Source organism: Candida metapsilosis, assembly GCF_017655625.1.
Source record: "Candida metapsilosis strain BP57 chromosome Unknown scaffold7, whole genome shotgun sequence".
In the NCBI taxonomy this organism is placed as follows: Eukaryota; Fungi; Ascomycota; class Pichiomycetes; order Serinales; family Debaryomycetaceae; genus Lodderomyces; species Lodderomyces metapsilosis.
In genome coordinates this window covers 755,571-782,941 of record NW_027138165.1, presented here as the reverse complement: position 1 = coordinate 782,941, position 27,371 = coordinate 755,571, and the positions used below count along the sequence as shown (strand labels likewise).

General features: G+C 37.2%; 18 protein-coding genes across 18 annotated transcripts; 8 read left to right on the top strand and 10 right to left on the bottom strand. All coding sequences in view use genetic code 12, as the record gives it.

The window, feature by feature from the left end:
* Window positions 1-317: 317 nt before the first annotated feature.
* Window positions 318-1,430, bottom strand: PCL2 (cyclin; the record flags this gene model as incomplete). Its single annotated transcript, XM_067694034.1, has 1 exon — window positions 318-1,430. The coding sequence occupies one exon, from the start codon at window positions 1,428-1,430 to the stop codon at window positions 318-320; it is 1,113 nt and encodes a 370-aa protein (XP_067546395.1).
* Window positions 1,431-3,781: 2,351 nt separating this feature from the next.
* VCX1 (Vcx1p) lies at window positions 3,782-5,032 on the bottom strand (the record flags this gene model as incomplete). Its single annotated transcript, XM_067694033.1, has 1 exon — window positions 3,782-5,032. The coding sequence occupies one exon, from the start codon at window positions 5,030-5,032 to the stop codon at window positions 3,782-3,784; it is 1,251 nt and encodes a 416-aa protein (XP_067546394.1).
* Window positions 5,033-5,629: 597 nt separating this feature from the next.
* Window positions 5,630-7,084, bottom strand: ERG1 (squalene monooxygenase; the record flags this gene model as incomplete). The annotated part of the gene is made up of 1 exon (XM_067694032.1): window positions 5,630-7,084. The coding sequence occupies one exon, from the start codon at window positions 7,082-7,084 to the stop codon at window positions 5,630-5,632; it is 1,455 nt and encodes a 484-aa protein (XP_067546393.1).
* A 785-nt stretch (window positions 7,085-7,869) lies between these two features.
* GCD6 (translation initiation factor eIF2B catalytic subunit epsilon) lies at window positions 7,870-9,744 on the bottom strand (the record flags this gene model as incomplete). Its single annotated transcript, XM_067694030.1, has 1 exon — window positions 7,870-9,744. The coding sequence occupies one exon, from the start codon at window positions 9,742-9,744 to the stop codon at window positions 7,870-7,872; it is 1,875 nt and encodes a 624-aa protein (XP_067546392.1).
* Window positions 9,745-10,011: 267 nt separating this feature from the next.
* On the bottom strand, window positions 10,012-10,656 carry I9W82_004908 (uncharacterized protein; the record flags this gene model as incomplete). The annotated part of the gene is made up of 1 exon (XM_067694029.1): window positions 10,012-10,656. One exon carries the CDS (start codon window positions 10,654-10,656, stop codon window positions 10,012-10,014), a length of 645 nt encoding a protein of 214 aa, XP_067546391.1.
* A 725-nt stretch (window positions 10,657-11,381) lies between these two features.
* CTR2 (low-affinity Cu transporter) lies at window positions 11,382-11,902 on the top strand (the record flags this gene model as incomplete). Its single annotated transcript, XM_067694028.1, has 2 exons — window positions 11,382-11,456; window positions 11,510-11,902. 2 exons carry the CDS (start codon window positions 11,382-11,384, stop codon window positions 11,900-11,902), a joined length of 468 nt encoding a protein of 155 aa, XP_067546390.1.
* Window positions 11,903-13,059: 1,157 nt separating this feature from the next.
* CPR3 (peptidylprolyl isomerase) lies at window positions 13,060-13,632 on the top strand (the record flags this gene model as incomplete). Its single annotated transcript, XM_067694027.1, has 1 exon — window positions 13,060-13,632. One exon carries the CDS (start codon window positions 13,060-13,062, stop codon window positions 13,630-13,632), a length of 573 nt encoding a protein of 190 aa, XP_067546389.1.
* Window positions 13,633-13,694: 62 nt separating this feature from the next.
* Window positions 13,695-14,441, bottom strand: I9W82_004905 (uncharacterized protein; the record flags this gene model as incomplete). The annotated part of the gene is made up of 1 exon (XM_067694026.1): window positions 13,695-14,441. The coding sequence occupies one exon, from the start codon at window positions 14,439-14,441 to the stop codon at window positions 13,695-13,697; it is 747 nt and encodes a 248-aa protein (XP_067546388.1).
* A 485-nt stretch (window positions 14,442-14,926) lies between these two features.
* I9W82_004904 (U4/U6-U5 snRNP complex subunit) lies at window positions 14,927-15,628 on the bottom strand (the record flags this gene model as incomplete). The annotated part of the gene is made up of 1 exon (XM_067694025.1): window positions 14,927-15,628. The coding sequence occupies one exon, from the start codon at window positions 15,626-15,628 to the stop codon at window positions 14,927-14,929; it is 702 nt and encodes a 233-aa protein (XP_067546387.1).
* A 111-nt stretch (window positions 15,629-15,739) lies between these two features.
* Window positions 15,740-16,465, top strand: I9W82_004903 (polynucleotide 3'-phosphatase; the record flags this gene model as incomplete). Its single annotated transcript, XM_067694024.1, has 1 exon — window positions 15,740-16,465. The coding sequence occupies one exon, from the start codon at window positions 15,740-15,742 to the stop codon at window positions 16,463-16,465; it is 726 nt and encodes a 241-aa protein (XP_067546386.1).
* An 82-nt stretch (window positions 16,466-16,547) lies between these two features.
* I9W82_004902 (uncharacterized protein) lies at window positions 16,548-17,402 on the bottom strand (the record flags this gene model as incomplete). The annotated part of the gene is made up of 1 exon (XM_067694023.1): window positions 16,548-17,402. One exon carries the CDS (start codon window positions 17,400-17,402, stop codon window positions 16,548-16,550), a length of 855 nt encoding a protein of 284 aa, XP_067546385.1.
* A 166-nt stretch (window positions 17,403-17,568) lies between these two features.
* Window positions 17,569-18,042, top strand: I9W82_004901 (mitochondrial 37S ribosomal protein MRPS8; the record flags this gene model as incomplete). Its single annotated transcript, XM_067694022.1, has 1 exon — window positions 17,569-18,042. One exon carries the CDS (start codon window positions 17,569-17,571, stop codon window positions 18,040-18,042), a length of 474 nt encoding a protein of 157 aa, XP_067546384.1.
* A 75-nt stretch (window positions 18,043-18,117) lies between these two features.
* On the bottom strand, window positions 18,118-19,011 carry I9W82_004900 (uncharacterized protein; the record flags this gene model as incomplete). The annotated part of the gene is made up of 1 exon (XM_067694021.1): window positions 18,118-19,011. The coding sequence occupies one exon, from the start codon at window positions 19,009-19,011 to the stop codon at window positions 18,118-18,120; it is 894 nt and encodes a 297-aa protein (XP_067546383.1).
* Window positions 19,012-19,586: 575 nt separating this feature from the next.
* Window positions 19,587-21,221, top strand: I9W82_004899 (uncharacterized protein; the record flags this gene model as incomplete). The annotated part of the gene is made up of 1 exon (XM_067694018.1): window positions 19,587-21,221. The coding sequence occupies one exon, from the start codon at window positions 19,587-19,589 to the stop codon at window positions 21,219-21,221; it is 1,635 nt and encodes a 544-aa protein (XP_067546382.1).
* Window positions 21,222-22,665: 1,444 nt separating this feature from the next.
* Window positions 22,666-23,826, top strand: ZRT2 (low-affinity Zn(2+) transporter; the record flags this gene model as incomplete). The annotated part of the gene is made up of 1 exon (XM_067694017.1): window positions 22,666-23,826. One exon carries the CDS (start codon window positions 22,666-22,668, stop codon window positions 23,824-23,826), a length of 1,161 nt encoding a protein of 386 aa, XP_067546381.1.
* Window positions 23,827-24,140: 314 nt separating this feature from the next.
* I9W82_004897 (uncharacterized protein) lies at window positions 24,141-24,602 on the top strand (the record flags this gene model as incomplete). Its single annotated transcript, XM_067694016.1, has 1 exon — window positions 24,141-24,602. One exon carries the CDS (start codon window positions 24,141-24,143, stop codon window positions 24,600-24,602), a length of 462 nt encoding a protein of 153 aa, XP_067546380.1.
* Window positions 24,603-24,763: 161 nt separating this feature from the next.
* I9W82_004896 (S-adenosylmethionine-dependent methyltransferase) lies at window positions 24,764-26,026 on the top strand (the record flags this gene model as incomplete). The annotated part of the gene is made up of 1 exon (XM_067694015.1): window positions 24,764-26,026. The coding sequence occupies one exon, from the start codon at window positions 24,764-24,766 to the stop codon at window positions 26,024-26,026; it is 1,263 nt and encodes a 420-aa protein (XP_067546379.1).
* A 25-nt stretch (window positions 26,027-26,051) lies between these two features.
* Window positions 26,052-27,368, bottom strand: I9W82_004895 (kynurenine--oxoglutarate transaminase; the record flags this gene model as incomplete). Its single annotated transcript, XM_067694014.1, has 1 exon — window positions 26,052-27,368. One exon carries the CDS (start codon window positions 27,366-27,368, stop codon window positions 26,052-26,054), a length of 1,317 nt encoding a protein of 438 aa, XP_067546378.1.
* Window positions 27,369-27,371: the final 3 nt, after the last annotated feature.

Here is a 27,371-nt window from a genome sequence, read left to right as displayed (position 1 = left end):
GAAAAAACAGCGAAGTGTCGTATATGTATTAGTAGGAGTCTAGTGAAAATTATAGAAATTGAAGACCATTTTGTAAGTGAGCACGGTGGACTACATTTCTTCCTTTTATCATTATAGTTTTCATTAATAATTACAATGTATATATATTCTCAGGAAATATCAAATTCCCTACACAATCCCAAAAACCAAAAAGAACCCTTTCCTCTAAAACCCTTACCCAAAAAAAAAAAAACAAATATAGAAACCTCAAAAGCATCCCATTCAAGAACTAAAAGCAAGATAGCACATCAGTATAAGATATTATGATGCTGCTGTATTTAAGCAACAACTTTGCCTGATGAAGATAATAAACTCATCATTGATCTCTTCTTCTTTATAATTGGAGCCAAGTATTGGTTTTTATCCTTTTCACCACCACCAAACTTGGATGATTTAGAAATTGGTATTTGTGGGTGTAATGAATGTTGTTGATGAGCTTGAGATAAAGTGAGGGAGTTTAAGCTATTTTGTGAAGTTGAAGATAAGGGCAATTTGCCATGAGGTTTATTATTCTTGTGTGTGTAAGCAGCAGAAGCAGATTCGTATTGTGATGTTGAGGACAAGTTTGATGAGATTGATGATGAGTTAGATACTCCACCATCTGTCATTGAATGTAATGAGTAGTTTGATGATGCTGCTGATGATGACGATAATGAGGATGCAAGTGAAGTTGAAGAAACAACTGAAGTTGCATTTCTTGAAGATGTCTTGGATTTTGATCCCAATGAAAAGATAGATGAAGATGAAGATGGCAGCAGACTCATCTTCTTTTGTTGAGTCAATCTATAGTACTTGATTCTTTGCATTGATTCAATTTCTTGTTGCTGCAACAAATATGATTTAATACCAACTAAGAATGGTTGCAAAGTATAAATCAATTCATCTTGAGTAATATTAACATTCCAATTCAAGATTGAAATCAATTCACGTTCAGCCAAATTAACTTCTTGTAAAGTCAACAACCCATCAGTATATTTTGTCCAATGTTTGTTCAATGGTGAACTATCATTTAAAGATTTAGCAGCAACAATCAATGCTGACAAAAAGATACGATGCCTAGTAGTTTCCATACCCACGGCATTTGCTGGTAAATAGTTGCGCAATTTGTTCAAGTAAACCAATGTGGCCATGAGAGTTGGAGTTTGAACATTGGAATACTTGATTAAATTCTTGATAAATTGTGTCAATGTGATGGGTGGGTTGACTGATAAAATCTCAGTAGTAGAATTGATCAGCAACAGCAGCAGTGACAAGGATACTGGTGATGGTAATTGTTGTGGCTGTTGTGGTTTAACTTGTATTATGGAGTTTGTTGTCGATACAAGGAAATTAATCATATCCAAGTTGACTGGTTGTCTTGAAAATATCTTTAAAGCTTCTCTGTCAGACATGGTTGAAAGTAAACGAAATTTGTTGAAGTTGCAAAATAAAAATTAAATGAGTGAGATTGGTATATATATGCACCTCCTTTAGAACGAATTAAAGATAATATGTGAGTTTTCTCTTTAACGTTGTGGAAAGAAAGATTGGAAAGGTTGAATATATATATATATATACATATGTATATCTTTTTCCAATCTGTATATATACTGAAAATGGTATATATAATATATTTCTTAAACGCGAGATTGGAAAGTTTATTGTGTATTGTGTAGTGTAAATTACTTTAACAAGGTACATGTCCCAATTAGGAAATATAGAAATTTAAATTAAATTAAAAAAAAGAAAAAATAATTTTATTTAATTTTACTTATTTTATTTATTTTATTTTTTATCTTTTCGCGTTGTTTAACTTATTTATTACGTAATTATTTGGCAATAATTACATAAGTATTATGTAATTTAAAGTGCGTTGTATTACATAATAACCCCCCTTACTGTCTTAATTTATAAACAAATTGGGAAAGGAGTTGCAAAGACAGAAAAAATAACAATTTATCACAAAACACACGAAAGATACACCACAAGAACAAAGTAACTAGAGCTTTAAACTGGAAGGAGTAAGCAAATCTCTTCTTCTTCTTCTTCTTCTTCTTCTTCTTCTACTTGAACAATAAAACAATAACAACCTACACTACGCTATAGAGTTTTACCACAAATAGATAAAAGAGTGCAAGAGAGAAAAAGTGTGACTGACTGGAGTAGAAAAGTTACTATTGTGCAAAACTTCGATGCATTAGAACCGAAGCTACTTTATTGTATATGAAGCGTAGTACAGTGAAAGAGAGTAAAATACTTCAGTAACATAAGACAAAGTAGTTGAAAATAGTGGGACATTACAGATCAGATTCATCCGTTATTACTTGATTTGGATAAATCGTAAAATTATAGACTACTACATTTATAATGAGGGGAATTAGCAATGGTCTCCAAAGAGTGGTGACTTTGAAACAGAAAACGTTTGGGTGAGAAGAAGCAAAAAAAAAAAAAAAAAGAAACGATTACGTCGAACAATAAAAAAAAAACGAACAATTTATTGCTATACTGAGTAAAAGACATTCAAAGTGTATTTGCTTGTCTATATTGGGTTATAGTTGACTTCAAAAACCAATGTAGAGGAACCGGTACTTTAATAACAAAAGAGTATAAAGTCTTTGATTCTTCGTATATAATACATAAAGTGAACTTATTAATTACATGCAGGAAAATCAATAGCCGCAGAGACGTTTTAATTTTATTGTGTGCACGTGCATACACTAAAATAAAAAAAAATAAAAAAAAAAAAAAATAAAATAAAATAGAAACGCGTCAAATAAACCCATAAACAGAAAAAAAAAATTGAATTGTGTAAAAAGAATACGCGTAACAATATACAATAAACATCAACAAACAATAAATCATCACAAAATTTATTCTAATGTTTTGTTTCTTTGGCGTGTTCTATTTTGTCAATAATAATAACACGTCTTTACCACCTTTCGGTTGAAAGAGTTCACCTATTATTACGCAATAACAAATGAATACACATACTCTCTCTCTCTATCTAACCTTTCACATTTTTGTTCTTCAATTCTTTGTTCCTCCACGTCTAGACCTTTGCACTTTTGTGCAAACTACACTCCACATAATTGATTAGCATTCAGGATGACTCGACTTCGCCACACTTGAGGGATTAGAATTAACACCATATCCTTCCTTGCAATTCAAATTATTTTTGTATAAGGAGAAGTTTCAAAAAAAGATTCTCGTAACAAACGAAAGCAAAAACAAACTGCATATGTATCTAATGCATTGTTTAAATTGTATGACAGCATCGTGTGAGTTTATAAAATATCTCTCTTTAGTAAACTTTCGAGTGGCTTCAATTCTATACTTTTTGGTTAACCAAGGCTAGAGGACAACCTGCAATTGGCTTACGAAATAGCAACACTATTCTTTAAGTAAATGGTTCTTCGCTGGACTTAATTCTCGAGTAAAAGAGTGTGGCTTTCTTTTTTAGCCTTGCAGCACATTCCTTTAAAGTTTTTTCGCGACTCACCACAAAAGATGCTTTCAATATTTTCTCGTGTCGTGTTTTGAAAATTAGACACAGCCCAGTAAATTACAACCGATCGACCGGTTCGTTCAGCTACAACCGAATCAACTGTTGCAGCCAAACTATGCTGCCGGTATATCCTCGGATGGTTTGTCTTTTATCTATCACATCTACGAAAGAGCACCAAAGACATCAGAATGTTACTTTTTTTTAAAAAAAAAATTTGTATAAACTATTGCTTTTCCCTCTCTCTAAACTATTCATTCCTTATAATCCAGCTGAATCTGGATAATAGAAAAATGCCAATGCGATGATGAAATAAGTTGACAACAACATCGCACCTTCTAACCAATTACTCTCACCATCCAAAATCACCAAATTTGTAATAAACACACTAACAAACAAGATTGCAGTTTCAAAAGTGGAAAAATATAATGACATTGGCACTTCAATAATCCAACCAACCAACACCATAAATGGAGTAACAAAGATGGCAATTTGCAAAGAGGATCCAATGGCAACCCCAATGGCAAGATCCATCTTGTCCTTCATGGCAACAATTATCGCAGTCACATGTTCAGCAGCATTACCAACTATAGGAATAACAATTAAACCAATAAAAGTCTTTGAAAGACCTGATTTCTCAACAATTTCATCAATTGAACCAACCAAGTAATCAGCAGAAACTGAAACTAATAACGTAGTAATTAACAATACAGTCAATCCTCCTAAAACCAGCAAATGATCTTCTTCTGATTTACCAGTAATGATATCATCTGATGAAGTATTGTTGTGATTGTCATTTTCGTGTTCATCGAACCCTTCAGTTGCTTCAAATAACTCACTATGAGTTTTCAAAGAAAACAACAAGTAAAATAAGTAGATACACAATAGAATAATTGAAACTCCACGTGAAAAACTAAGAATTAAATCATCTGAAGAGCCAGGTGCTGGGAATTTATCTTTACCATCTTTAGGTATTGGTAATGAAGCATGGAAAGCAGCAGGAATCAATAACGATGCCGTAGCCAAAGCCATTAAACTCGACATTGTTTGAGCAACGGTCTGATTAAAAGTTTGCTGAACACGAGTGATACCACCAGCAACAAAACAACAACCAAGAACCAATAACAAATTACTCAATATTGAACCCAACATTGATGCTTGAACAATACGAACTTGATTCTCCTTCAAGGCAATAATTGAAACAATCAATTCAACAGCATTACCAAAAGTTGCATTCAATAATCCTCCCACGGTTTGTCCAACATATTCACTGATTTCCTCGGTAGCAAATGCCAATATGGAAGCCAAGGGAATAATGGCAAAGAAATTGAGCCAGAATCTAGCATTGGCTCCCCAGTCTAAAGCACCAGCGATAAGACCTAATGGAACGAATATAAGTAAGTAGTTGACTGGTGATGATTTTAAAGTTAATTTGGTGGCATTGGAGAAACTTTGGATAAATGAATGGGAATTGTGACGTGATGAGCCGCCGAGTAAAGGTAAATCACTCATTTTTAAATCAAGCCTATTTTTTTTGGAGGGGATATTTTTCTATTTATAGTGGTTAAGCCTTATCCAGTGTTGATAATAATGTATCTAAAAATAGGACACAACGTTGTTACTATATATAGATGAATTCTTTTCCCAGTTTTGGTTTTGTTTTTTTGTATGTTTTCTTATTTGCTTTTTTTTTGTTGTTGAACATATGAAATTTCCGCTTGTATGCACCCATCTCTAATTTTGTGTCCCTGCAGGTATAATAATAACCAGCAATAAAAACACATTGTCATAAATGTTTTAGTTCCGACAGTTCCCTTCGGGTGATTCTCTACTTTATATCCGCTCAAATTGATAAGAGACTAAATAGATCGTCTAGCACCTAAACTACAGTCAGCTTTTCCTCTTCTCTTCAGAATTAGTTTTACCCCTCTTTGAAGACAATCTTGTGCAACATTTCCCTCAAGAAAGAAAATCGTTATTGTCTCACTTTTCCAGTCCCCTCATTGTCGCAAAAGGGTAAGATTTACGACATTGCAAAGTCAGTATGTATTACGATTATCGTAAACTATTAATACACCCTCTTTCTAAAATACCTCTCTCTCTCTTTTCTTACTGTACCAACTCTTTCCACAAGTAAGGTGTGAATATAGTAACAGCGGTATACAACACTTCAGCACCTTCCCAAATAGCAAGTGGGAACATAATACCACGATCAATAAAGTTCAAATAAATAGAATAGAATGCAACACTAAAGAAGTGGTTGAATAACAACATGGGGAATGGCAAAACCCCACTCAATAATCCAATAGGACCATCGACGCAATCGCCACCACGTTGGAAATATTTAAAACATCCACGTTGTAAAATCTGTAATGGTTTTCTATCAGCGGCAAATAATGAATACAATGCAATTGACAACGTGTTGATTACTGCATCAAGGTTCTTTCGTTTACGATGGAAAACGGTCAACTTCTCTTGAACAAGATCATAATCGTCCAAGTCTTCAACTGATTTAGGATCCAATAATCGTGCCAACAAGACAGCATCGTTTAATCCAACAGTCATACCACCTCCAGTTAATGGATGCCTCATGTTTAATGAGTCTCCAATACAAATCAATCCCCGTTGATTATTCTTTTTAGCTGAAAGGAATTGATTAGGCATGACTCTATATTTCCTATTCTCCATACCTTTTTCAAAAGCAGGATACAATTCCTTAGGTATGGCTGGTAAGACGTCATTCTTCAAGTAACTGTAAATCTCATCCTTGGCAGCAGATGGAGGTCTATTTGATCTAAATGCACAAAGCACTCTAGTCTCAGTTGGTGAGACTTGATATATAAGCACTGGTGCATGATCTCCCAACAAAACATGGCCTTTACCAGGTGCTGGTAATTTAGCATCTTCCATGTAAAAACCAACAAAATACGATCCAATTACAGGTACATTGTCCCTGCCCAATTCAGTTCTAAATTTGGAATAAATCCCATCACATGAGATGATTAATTTACCACGATATTGGAAATTGCCATCCTTTTGCTTACCAGACACTCCAACGACAGTATTATTGAACTCACGTACCAACTTGGTAACTGTTCCTTCAACTGCAGTAACATTTGGTTCAGCTTTACATATACTTCGTAAGTTTTGCAAGAAATCACCATGATGGAAAGCAGCTCCACGCACTCGTTCATCTTTATCCCATTCATCAACATTTATACTTGAGTCCAGTCTGAGTTTATACTCCTTTCCTAATGGCTTCACTGGGTTAGTTACTTGTGCCACATCCTTATATGGATATCCAATAGTGATTTGATCCTTGTAATACTGGATAAAATAGCCAGTACAATCAACAGCATTGATATCATTGATGGCATTGATCATTCCCAACTCTTTCAAAGCTTTAATACCAGCTGGTTGCATCAACTCTCCAACAATTCTATCAGGCCGGGACCAGTCTCGTTCAATAATAAGCACCGATCTTCCTTGTCTTGCCAATGCTGTGGCTATACATGGTCCAACCACACCGGCTCCAATCACAATGACATCATATTCCTCAGTCATTTGCCCCTTTTTTTTCTATATTGAAGTTTTTTTATCCTAGGTAGGCACAGTTTTGCTTTTCGTTTTCTAAAAATGAGGCCACAAATGTGAGGGTTTTATATAGATCGTATTACGTGTATCATATGATTCTTTTTCTAAAAAATTTCACATCTGTCTTTTTTTTTTTTTTAAGCACAGCTAAACGACGCGCGCAAAACCTTTATTTTCAGAATTGACATACGTTTTTTTTTTATACGATGGAAAGTGTTTTTAGCTGCAAAAGCCGCATGATCTTTGAGCTCAAACCTCTCGTTATTGTCCTCAAAAAGTCATGCCATTGAATAGGTACACTCTTTATGGCTAATGTTAAGTCTAGTCTAGATGTAGATAGCTACTGTACTGTATGTACGCCCGAAGATGTTGGAATCATCCCCTCCCCTCTTCTCGTACCTGCATTCACCTTTATTACTTTGATTTTGCTGCGACTTTTCTGGAATGAATTATTGAAAATCGTACCGGGTAGTTGGTACCCGAGAAGACAACCGGGCCAATTCCACCGTAACTTTCATTTGGAGAGTGATTAAAGCTTACAAAGCTAGTGCTACAAAGCTTTAGACTTTTTGGCTATTCAAGCAGTCTCCATTACACAATCCGTTAAAGCTACTCCATCTCAATTGAAATTGGATTGAGAAATGATAGATCACCAGAAACCCCATTTCGCTTAGGAGGATACTTGCTTGATTATAGGTCTAGTCTCTATATACCGTTTCAAAAAGTTAAAGGAATATATGTCAAAACTCAACTTTCTATTCCTCTTCTTCATCGCTATCCTCTTCTGCCTCCTCTAACCAATTGATAAACTTACTAGCCAATCCCCTAACTTGGGCTCCTTCATCACCTTTATTCCACCATTTGAGTATATTCTCCTCTTCAACGATTTCTAAATCATACAATGTCTTCAATGCACAGAAAAGTACAACTTGTTGATATTCAGGATCTAAATCGGCAATCTGTTCCTCTAACGTATCCAACAAGTCAACTTCTTCTTCCGCGGTGAATGTTTGTCGGCGATACATTTTACCCCAATGGCTGAACAATTTAGTTGCTGCTTCTTGAGGTTTCAAAGTATCTGTCGATACAAAGTCAACAATCTTTTTCAAAATTGCTTCTGTGGTTACACTTCGAACATCGTGGTAGTTGACATTCATTGACATACGCAACGTGTTTAATTCCAAAAGTGCAGTGTCGATATCATGGTTGTTTTCAATTGCACGACAAACTGTTGCTACACCTTCAACACTGAAATCTTCTTCTGGTTCAGACATCATCGAGTTGGATGAGAATCTTCTGGTTCGTGAATGGGTACGTTTCTTCTTTTTGGTTATGGATGCAATTGACTCGTCTGAGTGGTTGAGAAGTTTTAAACGTGATAACATGCCCTCGATTTCAACTCCGTCGTCTTTAGAAATTTTGCTGTTGGTTATATTGGCACCAGCATCAACAGTAACATCGAATCCAACTACACTGTTGGAGATTGTTGCTGATTCCTTAACATATCCTGATGACGCGACAATACTAGACTCTATGGTAGCTCCATCCTCTATTACTGAATCATCCCAGATATACGAGTCCAATATAGACACGTTTTTACCAATAACACAATTTCTTCCAATGACTGATTTTTTAATACTGCTTCCATCACCAACTTTTGAATTCCTTCCAATAGCAACAGAAGTGCCAATTTTGCAAGACTGCGCAAGTAAAACTTTTTCTTCCTTGTAAATGTTGTTAAATTCAAAACTGTATGAAGTATCTGTCAAATTTACATCAGGAACCATTGGATAACACCATCTTGCCAAAACATCTTTCGAAACTGCGTCATATGTCCCCCAACTCTCTACTCTAGCAGAATAATCCTGATTTATAAATGTGTAAACCGTCTTTTTCAACAAGTCAGACGTCAAAACTCCACGTAAAAAGTCACTTCTTAGGTATTGATAATCGAAGTTCTCTTGGAAAATTTGTGGTACATGCGGTGAACAAATATCAACATGACAATCAATTAAATCATTACGAATGACGAATTCATCAACATCTTCAATCAATTCAGGGTCAATATCAATCGATGATTTGGACATGTCTTGGTAATAGATACACTTGTCAGATTTATTATCTAGAACAAATGCTGCAGGGTCAATGTGTGATCGAGCTCTATGCAAAGGTGAAGCTTGAGTCAAAATCATAGTCATCATATAATCCTTATCTTGTTCCTTTTTGCTCTTGTGGAAATTGTACACTTTTTTAAAGTCAACATTTGTAACAATGTCACCAGTGACTAATAAGAAATCACCAGTTATCAAGCCTCGATTATCGATATCTCTCATTGCATCACCAATTGAACGGGACTCCAAGGACAAAATGACAGTGGCATCCCATTTGGATTTTTCAATATACTCCTGTATTTGATCAGCATGTGATGAGCAAACAAGAAATATTTCCGATATACCAGCATTGGCAAGAAATTCCATGGTGTATTCAATCAAGGGCACATTGACCAAAGGTAATAAACATCTTGGCTTGGTGGCGGTTAATGGTGAAAACCGAGTCTCGAATGAGTCGGTTAATACTACTGCTTGTAGTTTTTCATCCTGTTGTGCTGTCTTTTTTACTTTGGGTGCCATTGCTTGGTGGTGGATCTCATCAGCATTATGAAAATACATCAAAATTTTTTTTTTTTTTTCCTTCACTTAGTGAGAGTCATAATTATATCTACACATCGATCAGGTAGAGGTACCTCTAGCTTTCAGATACTACAATGCTTTTCTCATCTCGTTTCAAAAATTCGTCAAAAATAAAGCTATATATACAAATTAAATTAACTCATCCAAGTTTCCAGCAACCAGCAAACATCTGGTTATTCTCGTTCCTCTATAAAATGCACCGTCTCTTTAGTGGCCAATACGATTCTCTTCTGCTTTATGTTCAGCTTTATGTTCAGCTTCTTGTTTTTCGGCTTCCCTTTCAGCCAAAACCTGTTTCCAATGTGGAAGAGGTGCTGGCTTGCTTTTGTTGATCTCAGCCTCCTTCAAACTCAACAAGATAGTTCCCAATAACAACACAACAGTGATGGCTTGTGCATAGACTCTTGCTTGCACAGCTTTTTGAGCAGTTGTCATGACTTTGTCTCTGTTGATTAAAGTCCATGAACCATAAAGTGAAGCAGCCCAAGCGGCAATAATGATTTGATATTTATGAGCACCCAATGTTGTAAAGATCTTTTCAGATGTGGATAAACTACTGAATTTCTTGTGTTCTTGCAACATTTGTTGTTGTTGGTAATCTGATTGATGCATCATCTTGTCGAATTCCCATGAACCTTGATCTGCCCAAAAGGCGGAAATACCAATGGTTGGAACAGCAATAATGGCTGCTTTGACACTAGCAGTGAAAGTAGCAAACCTTGCTGGTCTTCTGTATTTGAAAAATGAATATAAACCAGCAGAAACAACACCACCATAAACTAAACCTTTAGCACCTTCTGATAACACATGGTTCATGTGTGCATTCTTTTCGTCTTCTGAGATAATCTTCATTGTGAAATTAAGTAAAATAAGTGTATTCTAAAAGTAATTGAGTTGAAATGCTTTTTTATGAAAAAGAAAGAAGAAAGCAAAGGAAAGATAAGTCTCCATTTATATACAAAAACTTTTGGCTTGTTTAACTTCTAATCATTCCATCCTGTATATAAGATTGCCATTTCGTCTGCACATATTTCTTTCTTTTTTTTTTTTGCTTATTTGATTCGTTTGCGTTATTTACTGTGTACACTGTACTCCGTTAGTTTAGTTTTTTTCTTATTGTTTTTTTTTTTATTATTTAGCGCGGAATACTTTCTGAGTCAGTCATCTCGGACAAACTAGGAATAACAATGTAACCTTAACTTTACAGTGTATGGAAATACACATAATTACTCTCGCGGGATAACTAGTATCACTTCCGTGTATAATTTACGCGGCATATGTTTGCGAAGATGTGGTTGTTTCAGATTTCAGAAAAAAATTGTAACCTTGAATCCAGCCACAATGTCGTAATACCCACTGAGTAGACATCTGTATACAGAAAACACATCTGTTGCAACCACTCGGGTCTCTGTGATAGAAATGGGTACAAAAAGTGGTATGTATTGCAAAATAGTCCTCCCTGATCGTATAATATTTCACTCCTTTTGCTCAAAAAGGATACAAAACTAAATCCCGAACAGAAAAAAAAAAAACACTACAACAAGTAGAACTTTATCTACGATCAATAACACAACAACATGGCTCACTTACAAGCAACCATGGATCATGATATGCCAATGCCATCACATCCACATGATATGTGCTCCATGAATGTATGTATACAGCACGCTCATCTACAATAGCTATGATTACTAATTACATTTAGATGTTATTCACCTGGGATTGGAATAATTCGTGTGTGGTGTTCAAATGGTGGCACGTTAAAACCTTTACTGGTTTCATGATATCAATGGTGGTGATCTTACTACTTTCAGCAGGATACGAATTCACCAAAGCCTGGGTTACCACTTGGGAAAGAAACACCGTTGCGACATTGACGGCTTCTTCGTCACCTACTTCAACAACCAATTCTACTCAACAACGCAAATTTAGAACACAGAGAGGCGTATTGTACGGCATTCAAGTGTTTTACTCCTTCTTCTTGATGTTGGTGTTTATGACTTACAACGGATGGTACATGATTGCCGTTGCTGTCGGCGCCGGCTTAGGTAATTATTTCTGGGGTGGATCGACTGAAAAAAGTTTATCATGCCACTAACAAATTTGAATCATATTTTTAGTCTTTTGATAGTTTTAAAACTGTATTTTTAGGAAATCGAAAAACCCCTCATCTCTGCAATGTCTTTGCCTAAAGTTCTCCGATGCCCAATTGTGACACGTAAGCGGCCCCGCCGAAAGGTTCTAGATGCATCATTAGTAACCAAAAAATTTATTTGCGTTTTCAGTTGTGGATCACAAAGCATTTCAGTTTCTCGGTCGAGAGGGTCTTTTTTCTTGCCATAGCTTCCTTCAAGGTTTGAAGAAAGTACGGGAGTATGTACTTGCTGCTGTCTATAATGAGAGTAGTGGTGTGATTTCTTCTTCTCGTGCAAGGTATATGCGTACTTTGTTTTAGCTTGGCAAATTAGAATATTTGACAGGAAATCGAGAGTCAGAATATTTTAAATCGAATCGATTGGCAAACATTCCGTATCGTACCATAGTAGTTGATAGCATCGATTTTATCCCCACCACCTCCAAGTTGGTAGTCAACCTCCTTTTTTACGCTTCTATTTTGATGAAATGGTCTCCCAATTCATGACGACAGGGGGGGGGGTCTATAGCATGTATCGATGGTCCCTTTTGACCGTAGACTCTCGAATTTGCTTGGAATCTGTACATGCTAAGGATAATGTTTGATCACCGTATTTCACAAAGTTAAAAGGGGATCCGCATAAAATTAGTATCAGAGGACCAGGGACCTTTGAGTCAAGTACAGGTCAATGAGAACCATTTTAGAGGGTTGGTCCCAATAACAAGCAGATGGGTACACGTTTTTTTCATTAAGAGAGGAACCCGAGACAACAGGTGTAACTCTATGCATTCCCGTTGGAAGCTTTGTCTAAATGTATTTTTTACGCTTTGTTGTGAAACAAATGCATGTAAGCTCCCCCGGAAATATAAACGCAATCATTCTTTTTATGTGCAGCTATAAACTGTTAGCCACATTAATACCCTTAGAGAGAGCTATGGAGCAAGGCCTCGAATTCTTTTGGGGACTCGTCTATTGCCCCCTAGATGTACTCCCTGTGTCTGTAATTAGGTAAATGATTCTTTCGGATTCCATGGGGCGAAAAAAAAAAAAAAAAAAAAAAAAAAACACATGGGAACGGAAAGCTTTCTCAGCAAGCATCTTTAAATCATCAATTCCAAAACATGTTCAAGTCAGGATTAACTAGATTCGCTAACCCAACTGTTTCAAGGTTTTTCTCAACCACCCCAAGGGTCCTTGGTACGAAAGTGTTTTTCAAAACTTCAATTGATGGAGAATTGCAACCACCAATTAAATTTGAATTGTACGATGACGTTGTTCCAAAGACAGCAGAAAACTTTAAAGTATTAGCTACAGGTGAAAAGGGTGTCGGATACAAAGGATCCATTTTCCACAGAGTCATTCCTCAATTCATGTTGCAAGGTGGTGATTTTGAAACCGGAAAGGGATACGGTGGTTACTCTCCTATCTGGGGTAAGAAGTTTGAAGATGAAAACTTTAGCAAGAAACACAACAAACCTGGATTGTTGTCTATGGCCAATGCTGGTCCAAATACCAATGGATCTCAATTCTTTATCACTACTGTGCAAACCCCATGGTTGGACGGTCACCACGTTGTCTTTGGAGAAGTTATTGACGGATATGACGTTGTTAAAAAGATTGAAAGTTACGGAACTCAATCAGGAACACCAACCGCCAAGATTGTCATCGAAGAATCAGGAGTAGAAGAGGAATAGGTTAAATAGTTGTTTATAAATACATTCTTTTCACTTTAACGCTGTACTTACTTACTACACCTTTAGTATTTAAAAATAGGGTCTTCATCCACCTTGATCAAGTCCTTTGGCAACTTCTTCTTCAATTGCGCTAATTTGTCATAGTCACCAGCCAAGATTCTAGCAATAACCAAGTCATCTCTTTCTCTTATTTCCTTTTCAGACTTGTTTTCATTGCTCAAGAATTCCTTAGCCTTTGCTGTGTCACCATGGAAGTATTCTTCCATAGCTCTCAACCTCAACTCCTTCTCTGCCCAATCTGGACCTTCGACTTCTCTTGCCTTCATTTGTGCAGTATATTTAACATAAAGAACATAAGCAAATACTGGCAATACAATGTAAAAGTATGGAATTTCCCACCCTTCAGCCTTTGGTGTCTCTCTTATAATCTTCCATTTCAAACTTCCAGTTTGTTCATCTTTGTAAGGAACTTTGTCAATAATCTTTCCGGCATCCTTGGTGACAAATTGAAAATGGTTCAAATCTTGTGAATTATCTTCATACAATTTTAATTGATCTCTAGAAACACCAGGTAATATATAGTTCCATTCAGAGTGATTTCTCTTGTAGTACAAGTTTTGCAATTCTCCTATTGTCTTGAACTCTTCATCTGATGGGACTCTTGGGGTACCATCTGGGTTAGTGTAAATCCTCGTTACAGATGGCAAGGAGTCTAGTTTTTGACGAATATCTTGTTCTAATTGGAAATTGAATTTTCCCGGCTTGTATTTCAAAAGCGACGAAAGCGGAAACTTAAAACAAAACTTCATGATTGGTCCGTTGTGTGTCTAGGGTGTTTGAAATGAGTACAAATGGTTATGCCGATGAGCAGGTGATGAGCACTCTCTGAATTTCACCAAATGATGCAGAGGATATCAATGAGGTTTGATTGTTTTCAGCAAAATTTTATTGGTTCGTTTTCCACGCTCAAACGAAAAAAAAGAAAAAAAAAAAATTACAGAGAACAATTTGAAAGAGGAAAAGGGAAGAAATTTAGTGAGATTGATAATTTGCAGTAAGAACAATTGCAATCGTCGTTTGATGGTGGCTGTTTGACTTACAGTATACAGTGTATATATAACCTATAGTTGATCCTAAAGGGTTGATTTGTGATTGTAATTCTTCAAATATGAAGTGCTTTTGAATTGTAAGTAAAGATGAATCACGTGACACGGTCAATTCTGTGCAACAAACTTCCCTTTACGATTTACATCCATACCTTATGAACCGCGGTGTGTTGAGACAATCTGCATCCCTACATTGCTTTGGTCGAGCCAAATCCTTTGAAGCCCATGAGATCTTGTATATCAGAGTTCACCTCCTTATCATCTGTTTCCGATTCAACTCTCCTCTTCTTTCGATTTCGTTGAAGCTTGCGCTTCTCTGACCGCCTCCTCTTTTTATCTTCCTCAAACTGTTTTCTCATTTCGACTCTTTCTGTGAAGGATGGACCTTCCCCTGGTTGCAAACTTTTCTCCTTCAAACGCTTAGCAACTAGACTTTCCATCATGGTGACTACCTCTTTGAGCGTTGCTCGCCGAATACCTCCATCCAAAAGCTCCGTCTGTGAAGAGTCCTCTGTGGATTTATTTTGCTGGAATACTTTGCTTACATGTTGTGGAGAATTGAAGTGGTCAATCAATGCTAAATTATCACGAAATGACAAGTCACACACAGGACATACGAATCCAAATCTTTTCTTTGCCCCAAAAGTCGATGTGGTGGCTTTGTCTGGGTTTATGAGGTTAAATTTCTGTACAGCATTGAGTGATTGTTCAAGAAGTGTGTTTCTTTGTTTAATGTGCGTTTTGGAATCATCTGTGTCTTTATCAATTATGTATTGTGATGGTGCTGTCTCAGTGGTTTTCTTTTTCTCCCTGGCCTCTTGAGCGTATAGATCCACATTCCAAGTCTGGCGACCGTACTGATCTATTGATTTCTTACTTGGATCGTGCATGACAAATGGTACAATGGAGAAATAAATCTCATCAGAGAATATGTGTGTGTTTATTTTTTTCTAATCTGATGTGTGGTACTTCAAGAAGTCATGGGGTATGACATCACGTCTATGATAAGCAAACCAAAGACAAGCGTCAATGGGTCATCAAATCTTCCATCAACAGCTACCCCCTCAAAGTTAATAGAGAAAAAGATCGAGACGAGCCTCGACTCCACCAAATTTGAACACGGTTGGGAAGCAATAGGAACACATTTAATCCGAAATATTTCAGCACCTCAGGTCCCAGGAGAAAAAGTCAAGGTTGCTGCTTTTGATCTAGACGGTACTTTGATTACAACCAAGTCCGGAGTGAAGTTTTCAAAAGGACCTACAGATTGGAAATGGTGGGGTAATTCCTTAGCAAAAGTTCCTGAAGCCATATCTAAGCTTTGCAATTCCGGATATTTAATTGTCATATTTACAAATCAAGGAGCTGTTGTTGTTAATAATAACAGCAAGTCATATGGTAATTTGAAAACAAAATTGAACCTTGTGTATGCAGAGTTGAGTAAGTTCAATGTTAAATCGGTTTATGTCTATGCGTCGCCGAAAAAGCCACTGAAAGGTCCTACATCAAGCGAAGAACAGCATAAATTGATGAGGAAACCGGAAATTGGAATGTGGCAGGATTTGGAAAGTGTCTTGACTGATCAAGGGAAGGCGATTGATTATAAACAGAGCTTTTTTGTTGGAGATGCAGCCGGTAGGAAGCAGGACTTTCTGGATAGCGATTTGAAATTTGCAGAAAACGCAAAGATAGACTTTAAAACTCCCGAGGAGTTCTTCAACGATTAAGTCAAAACTTATCAATGTTCATTAAAATTACTGCTCAGCTTTACTATGTACAATTAAACCTGCCTTATACTTACAAAATCCCCTAGAAATCCTCCAACATAATCTCTTCAAACTTTGCATCCATTTCATCATATTTCGAAGTCAAGGTTTTTGTCTTACCAACAGAATCAAAATACCCTTCAACGTTCTTGATACTTCTCATTTCCTCGTCATTTTTATGCTTTGGTAATTCATTCTCCATATCATAATGCAAAACCAAACACTTGGCAATATCAGACACGTCATTTTCAAATTTAATGGCTTCATTGGTAGTCTGAGGGTAATTCTTGATAATATAGTTGGTGTCAAATGCGCCTTCCCTGGTATTCATCAAGAAGTTTAAATGGTGTTTCAAAATTGCCGTGATTAAGCCTGGAGGATAAGGTTTGTGAGAAGCATCCAATTCATTAATTAAAGCAGAATATCGTTTTCCTTCGTCAGCTTTCTCTTGAGCCACCAATTGTGATGGATCAAGAACAACAATTTTTTTCGATGGGTCAGCTTTCTTCAAACTTGATTCAACCTTCTCTAATTGATCTTCTGAATGGATATAAGGAAGGACATAAAATTTATACTTTGAATTTAAATCGGGTCCAATCAACTTGTGTCTTCTCTTGATACCTGTACTTTGTTCATACTCTTCAAATTCACGCTCTGACATGTATTGCTTTGGTTTCTTTTTATCTACTTGACCTGAAACGAACCAAATAGCGACCCATGATATTGCGACGATGTAAGCAATGTACCTGATTCTTGGCTCCTTTTTGGCTTTCGATAAATCTTTATGAACAATGACGTAATTCCTACGACACGCCTTAAGTGGAATTCTTGCAGCGGGTCCTATAACATTGAGCCTAGGAGTGATTGCTGTCCGTCCTAATTGTGCTAATCTAAACATCTGTATACCACGCTATTGACAGCTGATGTGTTAAGCGGGAATTCATTTTTTTACAACACGAGCAGAAAAAAATGAAAAATCATCAACTTTGTTACAGGTCAAAAATTTTTTTTTTCACAACCTTATACGAAAGAAAGCACTTGCAACAACTCAACTCTCACCCACCATGCCTACCTCATTGGTTACATTATCTAGGTTCTGCGCCCACTTGAAGAACTGTCACAATGTGACGCTAGCCAAAACTGCCGTCCCATATAATAGAACCAATTTACAAGTGGCCATTCAGTTATACAACCAAGGATTCATTTCCGGAATACAACGAGGATCAAACACTGGTCCTGACTTGGTACCTACTGATGTCACTCCAGATAACATCAACACCAGGAGGATATGGTTGGATTTGAAATATAGAAATAATTTACCAGTGATATCAAAGATTGAAATGGTTTCAAAGCCAAGTAAGAAAGTTGAACTAAGTGCTGAGGATGTAAAGACATTGGCATCTGGAATGAAGGTTAGAAGGATTGATCAGTTACAGCCTGCCGAGTGTTTGTTTATCGAGCACGAGAACCAACTTTATGAAATTAATGATGCTGCTAAAAAGGGATTGGGTGGACAAGCTTTATTTAGAGTGAGATAATAAAAAAGTATAGGAAGAATCGGAGACGCAAAATCTTGTAAATACACGTGATTACACAGAAGAGATGTGTCTAATTTAAAGTGCAGCTTTGGTTGAGCTGGGATTACTCCAGCTTCTCATATCAACCTGCCAGCCTTTCCATATCATCAATTTCTCTCTAAAGTCTTCAATCGAGCTGAATTTACTCAAGTTTTGTTGCGATGACGATGCATAGTCGTTTGTGGTGAATAGTGACTTTGCTGGTTGGTAAGGTGTGGCAGAGTTGAAAGACGCACTTGCAGCTGGTGATTGCGTAGATGATGATGCTGCTGCTGCTGCTTGCCTCTTTAATTGATCATTTTCAGTCTTTAAATCAGCAATTGTATCTTCGAGGTCCATTCTTGAAAGCTTGAGATCCTTGACTTCTTTTCTCAACGCATTGATGGTCTTTTTCTGATCTTCAATTGTCTTTTGTAGTTCGTCAATCACCAGCGAGTCAGATTTGATCGAGTCCAAATCGTGTGAGGACTTGGTTTCTGGAGCGTCCGTCTGATCCTTCTCTACTGCCGTACTCTTAGATTCTGTGTTGGTCTCCGTGTCAGTCAGCTTCTCCTTGATAGGTTCGGTTTCCTGGTCTTTCTCCTTGTGCGAGCTTTCTTTATCTTTATTGTCGGTATCGGCATCCTTCAGCTCCTCGGTATTCTCTTGCTTCTTCTCCTCAATTGCACTCTCATCGTTAGCACCATCGGCCTCAGCCCCTATCGTCTCATCCTTCACCTCATCAAAAGGAGTCGCTTCTTTGCTCTCAGTAGCGTTATCCTCATCTCCATCAGCATTGGCTTCGCCGCCTTTCTTTGACTTCTTTTTCTTATCCTTTTTCTTCTTCTTCTTCATTTCATCAAACTTTTTCCTGGCGGCTTCCAATCTTTGCTCTTTGGTCAATTCTGATTCTTCATCGTTCGTGGACGGCTTGGTTTCTGTGTCGGACATTGATAGTGGGAATACAAAGTGTGGTTAATTAGGTGTGGGCTCGCTGTCTCAATCTTTTTTTTCTTTTGCCTTGATTCTCGTGTGCGACGTTTGAAGATTGTGAGGTGGTGACACTTTCCACACAAAGTTGTAATTACAACTTGAGAAATCTCCTAAAGGGTCGATTAAGCGCGGTTGTGAGTCAATAGAGAAAGCTAGATGTGCTCAGTGGTTTTTTGGAAAAGAAAAGATGACGCTTAACCGCAAATTTCTCATTTCCTACAAGAATACAAACCCCAACGGAGCCAAAAAGGGTTTGCCTCGTACCACGATGCGACTCGAATTATTCGCTGCATTCAATTCAGCATTCGATGTGCCTGCTCGACTGCAAATTTGAATTGGGGGCTATGTACTTAGTCCCTTGTAGCACAAAAAAATAGTTTTGCTATCGGGATTCACGATCCGCACTCCTCAAAGCGCAAATTCAGCCAGAAATAAATAAAGATGAGCTTGAGACATAAAGTTAAAACTTAAATATTCAGTACATTCTTTTACCGGTAAACAGTTGAGAGAAGCTTCTACACTCCCACTACACCATGAACACTATGTCAGTTTCTACAATTACTATGCCAGAACTGGTAGTCCACTCATCTCACCATACTGAATCGTGTGGGAATCATTCAGACAACATTGAGTTACAAGATTTTGGCACTGGTTATACTGAAAATAAAGCTTCTGGTTTGGCATTACAAACAGATCATTTCGGGGAACATACACGTCAACTTGGCACAGGATTACGTCACCGTCGTCCAAGTAATGCAACAGATTTAACTTATGACTCAGACGCTTTAATGTATGGAAGCGAGGCTAATCCACTGGCATTCCCAGAAGGGGGCAAAGATGCAAATTTGGTGCTACTTGGGTCTTTTCTTGGTTTGGTTGCAGATTTTGGTATACCAAACTCATTAGGTGCAATTGAAAGTTATGTATCCACCCATCAGTTGAAGGATATTCCAACATCTGATGTCGGGTGGGTCTTTTCATTACATTTGGGAGTCATGTACTTAGGTGGAGTGTTTTTTGGGGAGTTGTTTGATAGATATGGAGCTAAGAAGCCGTTAATCGCAGGGACAATATTGATGTGTGGTGGTTTATTTTGCACTGCAGAAAGCCATACATTGTACCAATTTGTCCTTAGTTTCTCTGTCTTAACTGCCATTGGAACAAGTGTTGCAATGTCTCCCTTAATTGGAGCTTTGAGTCACTGGTATTTGAAGAAACGGGCAATGGCATGTTCAATAGCTACAATTGGTGGTTTAGTAGGTGGTTCCTGTTTTGCGATTATGTTGCAACAATTGTATGATAAGATTGGGTATAAGAATGCAATTAGGGTGTTGAGTTGTATTTGTTTTGTATGCATGAGCTGTGCTATTGGCTTGGTACGTGAAAGGAAGGTCATAAGAGAGCCTGGTGAAAACGAAGAAAACATCTCACTGCGCAATAGTCGACTTTCGGCTATTGATGAGTTGCAGCTGACGGAGCATGACGATAATGATCTTGCCATTGCTCAACAGAATACCACCAAACAACAAATGTGGTTAAAGATGTCAACCTTTTTCAAAGGTGCATTGGATTTTTCAGTCTTAAAAGACATGAAGTTTTTGTCATTAACATGGGGAGTGTTTTTAGCTGAGGTTGTTTCCATGACCACTTTAACATATTTAGGATCATACGCTTTAAAGTATGATGTTAGTGATACACAATCTTATTTATTATTGACAATTGTTAATGTGTGTGGTATCCCCTCGAGATTGTTGTCGGGGATTTTTGCTGACAAATATGGCAGGTTCAATATGATGATGATTTCGTCAACATTCACCACTGTGTTTGTTTTCGGACTTTGGTATCCTGCTAAAAGTGCAGCATTGTTGTATGCATTTGGAGTATTATTTGGTATATCTTCATCGGCTGTGATATCATTAATACCTGCATGTACGGGACAAATCTGTTCCGCAGAAAGATTTGGTAAAGTTTATGGTACATTATACTTTTTCTTGGGAGTATTGACTATTTTGGGAATGTATTTTGCAACTTTAGTGATTGCAGGAGGTAGCAAAGGTAATTACAGTAATTTCGTTTTATTTGAAGGTGGACTAAGTGCAGCATCGATACTTGTGTGGGTATGGGCCAAATATAGTGCAGTTGGCACAAGATGGTGGTGCAAGTTTTGAAAGAAAGTACAATAGATTTCAGTTCTGAGAGGGGGGCTATGGCACAATGCGATGATTCTCTTGGTGTTCAATGAGTTGGACTGATAGTTCTGCAAAATTTATCCGCTAAGCCTATTGAAAAAAAAAGAAATTTACTTTGCAATCTGATTGTTGTTCTTCAAATTGGAAGCTTTTTGAGTTGCATCGCAGTTCGCTTATTTTTGGAAAATAGAACCACCGGTTGGGTCTAACCCACAAGGTTTTCTATAAATAGATACTCACAATATAGTTGTCTGATCTATAACTATTTTGTGCAAGATCTGCAATCGTAAAAAAAAAAAAAAGAAATGTGACGAAAGATTGTTTTTGATGAAATACATGTTGAAAGAGTTGTAGTAGCAGCCGTTTTATTATAAAAGGAGACAAGGAGCTGGCGGGTACATACTGAGTATGTGAAGGAGTGTATGTGTGTGTTGTTATTATTATTATTACCATTGTTCTGGCTGTTATTGGATGATTAGAGTTTGGGTAAAACTAGAGTTTATATTGGACCATGGAAACAATGGAATACACCTTGATGGTTATAAAAAAGCTTAAACAATGGAAACGTTTGTAGGTATATTGTATTTGTGCGACAGTTGAGTATATATAGAATAAGAAGATGTTTGTTACTTGTTGATATATAAGCAAAAGTTTTTACGTTTAAGCGATGATTTATGGGTATTTTGGCAATACAGGGAGAAGGAGGATGAGTGAGTCTTGTATACTAGAGATGTATAGTATGTTATAAATAATAGAGAGATATAATATATATATATTTTGACACAAGTAAACTTTAGTTACAAAATTAGATTGCAAAATAAATTAAAAAAAAAAAAAAAAAAAAAAATAAAAATAAAAATTTTAGTTTGTCTTTGGTATTGTGATTTGATTGAATAACCATCAAGGTATCATCTTAAATTTAAGATTTTTTTTTTTTTTCATTCACTCATTCATTCATTCATTCAACAGTACAACATATCGCAATTGACAAAGAGGGAAAGGTGTTAATAATAGCACAAAGTGTATCACAGAGAGAGAGAGAGAGAGAACAAGGAAGAGTCTCTAGTTTCCCATCGTCTAAAGAAAGTCATCGCCCAAACAACTCAACAAACATACATACATACATAAAGTATTTAACCTTATTTACTCACTCGCTACAATTACTAATTTTTACACAATAACCACCACAATACACTTCTATATTCATATTCACAAAAATACTTCTTTTCAAATTACTTTAGCCGTTTAATATAAAAAGGTTCCCAATAAACCTCATAAAAGAAAATATTTTTCAATTGCAAAAAAACCAAGTACAAGATCTTCAACTGCCAAGTCCTTTCTTTTTAAGTTTTTTTCTTGACCAAGTTTGACACATTTTGTTTCCTTAATTGCTACCCAATATAAAACTAAAAAATCAAGTGTCATGAGTCAACAAAGCAGTATAGGAGCTTTATTCGAGTACTTGAACAAAAGAGATGAGTGTGAAGCTGAAAACTATTACGATGGACGTATGGGTGTGCGTATTTCAGCTATTTTTGTGATTATGGCTACTTCAGCTTTCGGATCATACTTCCCCATTCTTTCGTCAAGATACTCATTCATTAGATTGCCATGGTGGTGTTTCTTTGGTGCCAAGTACTTTGGTAGTGGTGTTATTGTAGCCACTGCATTTATTCATTTGTTGGAACCAGCTTCTGATGCTTTGACAGATGACTGTTTGACTGGTCCAATTACTGAATACCCATGGGCATTTGGTATTTGTTTAATGACTTTGTTCCTCTTGTTCTTTATGGAATTGGTTGCTTATCGTATGATTGACAAAAAGGTTAACTCAATGAGTGATGATATTGAAGAAGGTGGTGGAGCTGGTCATTCTCACTCTCATTTTGGTGATGAATCTTTATATGTGAAGAAGAAGGTTTATCCAAAGAAAGAGGAAGAAGAAGAAGATACTGAATTACAAGAGTCTGGTCATGATTCTGAAAAACAGGTTGCAGCTTCTAATCCATACCCAAACCATTTCCAACATGCCAATGAACATCAAGATCCAGGTGTCATGGGAACTCCAGTCAATGATCAAGACAAAGAACAATACTATGGACAATTGCTTAACGTTTTCGTTTTGGAATTCGGTATCATTTTCCACTCAGTCTTTATTGGTTTATCATTAGCGGTTGCAGGTGACGAATTCAAGACTCTTTACATTGTGTTAGTCTTCCATCAAATGTTTGAAGGTTTAGGTTTGGGTACTAGAATTGCAACCACCAACTGGGGTAACCACAGATTTACACCATACTTGTTGGCACTCGGTTACACTCTCTGTACTCCAATTGCTATTGCTATCGGTCTTGGTGTCAGACACTCTTATCCACCAGGATCAAGAAGAGCTTTAATCACCAATGGTGTTTTCGACTCAATCTCTGCTGGTATCTTGGTATACACTGGTCTCGTTGAATTGATGGCCCATGAGTTCTTGTACAGTGGAGAATTTAAAGGTGACAATGGTTTCCGTAGGATGTTGGTTGCATACTTTATTATGTGCTGGGGTGCTGGTTTGATGGCCTTGCTTGGTAAGTGGGCATAAATTGCACGAAGTGAAAGTGAAAAATTTTCCTTCTTCTTAATTATTATTAGTCATTTCGCAAATTCGGGTATATTCTTTATAGACTTTAATTATGGTTTTTCTTTTTTGGAATAGTTTCGTTAAATTGTGAACTTAAAGCAAATTGGTTGTTGTAGTTGGAGCCTTCCTCTGTTGTTGGTTAATGGTCGGTGAATCCCGGTCGGCAATGGCGCTACCGTTTATTCTGCTACCCTCATCCGATAAAATCAAAGAGAATTCAAAACCACTTTTACATTTTTAAAGGCAACACAATCTTACACCAACATCTCTCCGTCATGCTTCTGCTCAAACTTACCATGAACAAGCTTTATACAAAGGCATCCAAGCCATCAGCTCAACAGCTTCTACGCCACTACTCCGTCCCTCCAAAATTTACCGAACAGTATCGTGGCCCACCAAAGCTTCCCAAACATGAACAAGAAGAATTTGAAAGATTACAAAATATCGCTCAGTCACAGATTGCTATTGAAGACTATAATGATCGGTTACTAGCTGCACAACGTGAAGCTGCAGCCGCTGCCAGTGGTTCTACAAGTCACGAAGCGGCAACTGAAGAAGAAGATGTGAAGCCACCGGTAGTTAACAACTCCGATATTGGTACCTTTGCTTATTTAAAGACTATTCCCGAATTTGAAGGCGAAGTGAACCCAAATACTGGTGAAGTTGGTGGACCAAAACAAGATCCATTGAAACAAAGTGACGAGTGGACTTATAATGGTCGTACTATTGACTTTTAATGGGAATGATTTGTGTATACAACTGGACTAATAAACAATCAGAAAGTAGCTTTAGAGGAAGCAATCGCCATGTCTACTCGTCGTTACTCTCAGATCTCTCTCCGAATACACAAAAGCGAAGCTTGAAAAAAAAAAAAAAGTCTTCGTTGAAAACATCTTGGATGAGATTAAAGATGGACTTTGATCCGTTGTCCTTGTACACCCCGTCTATCACTAGCGATGCAACGCACATTGGAAACGAAAGTTTACTATCTAAAGTGCAAGCACTGATTTCGAGACAGCCACAATCCTTGACTGGGCAAACCTCATGCAAGAATTATGATTACGAGGAAGACAAAGATGAGGAAGACCTAATCCCGCTTCATATATTGGATTTGCCTTTGCTACGTTTAAATCCACCATATCCTGTACTTGTCACTATATTAATGTTAATGGCCCCAGACGAGGTGTTAAACTTTCAACAAAATCATCACCAAAATATCAAGCCCGAGGAAACAATTTTTAGTGAAAAATCAGTTTCATCTGAGCAACTACAGAGCGCCTTGCCATGGCTAGTCCATTACTGCCCTCGATTTAGTACCTCCACCAAGTTGAGCCGTCTCCCCCAGTTGGCACTGACATTGCGGACAAATTTCTCAAATGAGTATAATTCATACATGACTCGACTAGTTTCTAATGACCTTCCCTGGATGAGTGAAGCAGAGAAAGATGAGATTCAATCGTTGGCCAGTTTGAGGATAAGTGAAAATTGTGGACGTATGGCACAACCGCAAATTAAGCGAAAGATTCAATTAGCAAATCTTGAACAATATGGCACAGACTATATCTACTTGAATGAACCATCAATGACGAATGATAATCTTGGTTTGAAAACTTGGGGAAGCTCTTTAATCTTAGGATCAAGATTGTTGCGTGTTGGCAAAGGCAACAATTTGCTACAAGATCCCGTTCTAGAATTGGGCTCCGGAACTGGGCTAGTTGGAATATGTTGTTGTTTGATGGGTATGAACACTACACTTACTGATTTACCACAGATTGTACCCAATTTACAAAAGAACCTCGAGTTGAACAGCTTAGGATTAGATTCATCTTGTGTTGAATTGGACTGGTCAGCACCAGAAAGCTCGCCTGTGTATGGTAAAACTTTTTCCACCATAGTGGTTAGTGATCCTGTGTATTCCAGCCAACATCCTTACTGGGTTGTCAATATGATTGATTTGTTTCTAAGACACGATAATGATCCAGGTGCAAATAACGTATTGATTGAGGTTCCATTGCGACCTAAATTTGAAAAAGAGAGGCAACTTTTGTGGGACTTGATGCTGGATAAATTTGTGGAAGTGGAGTCGGAAATTGAAGATGGGTTTGATGATTTTGGGGAAATGAAGTTTTGCTACAAGCGATTTGTTAGAAAACAGCAATAAAGTTTCCGGTATATAATGTTTACATTTATAAATAGTCTTTCAACTTCTTCAACTTCTCCACTGCTTCTTCCAATACTGAATCATCTTTACAAACGGCAAATCGAACACAATTTTCCAACCCATTACCTTGTCTTCTTTCTTCAATTAAAAACTCCGTTGGTGGAATTCCAACAACTCCAATCTCTTTAATCAACCAATAAGCCAATTTGAAGTCCAATGTCTTTCTACTTGAAATTGCTTCTGGAAATTCATAATCAGAAGGGATCTTTAGTTTGGATAAATTGACCAAAAGGAAATATCCACCTTCAGATACAGTATACGGCAATCCCAAATCATCAAATACCTTGGTGAACAACTCATATTTCTTTACGTATTCGCCCTTGACCTTATTAAAATAGTCAAGCTTATCCGCTTGTTCAAATGCTTGAGCTACTGCTTGTTGCAATGGATGTGGGGTTGAAAAACAAATTCTCGTATGTGCAGCAGCGACGTACTTGATCAACAGAGCAGGTCCTTGAATGTATCCGACTCTCCATCCTGTAGCTGCAAAAGACTTACCAGCGGATCCAACCGTCAAAGTACGGTCTTTCAACTCTGGCAAAGATTTCAAATTTGCAGGTCTTGGAAATTCGGGAGTAAAGTATAAATTTTCATAAACTTCATCACTGACCAAAATTAAATTGTGCTTAATCACCAACTCACCAATTCTATGAAGCTCCTCATTGGTAAATACTTTTCCAATAGGATTGTGTGGGGTGTTGATGACAATCAATTTAGTTTTGTCATTGATACTTTTCTCCAACTGATCCCAATCAATTTCCCACTCAGAAGCTTGCACAGTTTCCGAATCCAACTTCTTAGGATACTTGATCTCGACATATCTAACTTTTGCTCCTGTCATTTCAATATTTGGAATATACTGATCAAAAAATGGTTCAAACACAATTACTTCATCACCAGGTGTCAAGAATCCAAAAAAGACAGCAAACATACCTTCATTGGCACCAGTAGTAATTTGTACCTCTTCAACAGGGACATCACGGCCATAACTTTTGGCATAATGTGCAGCAACCTGTTTCAACAAATTGGGATTACCCTTTGCTGGCGCATATTGATTAAACTGTGGTTTAGACAATGCGTCATCAACAGCTTGAATGGCAAACTCAGGTGGACTATATGAAAAAAACCCTTGTCCCAAGTTGACTATTTTTGTATCGGGATTTGCTTCTTGTGCTTCGGCTGCCGTTTCATTAATCAAGGACCAGATATCCTTTTGTCCTGGCTTGAGATTAAAGTATGGGTTGTGCAACGAAGAAGGATCTGATTGTCTTGTGGTTGTCATTGA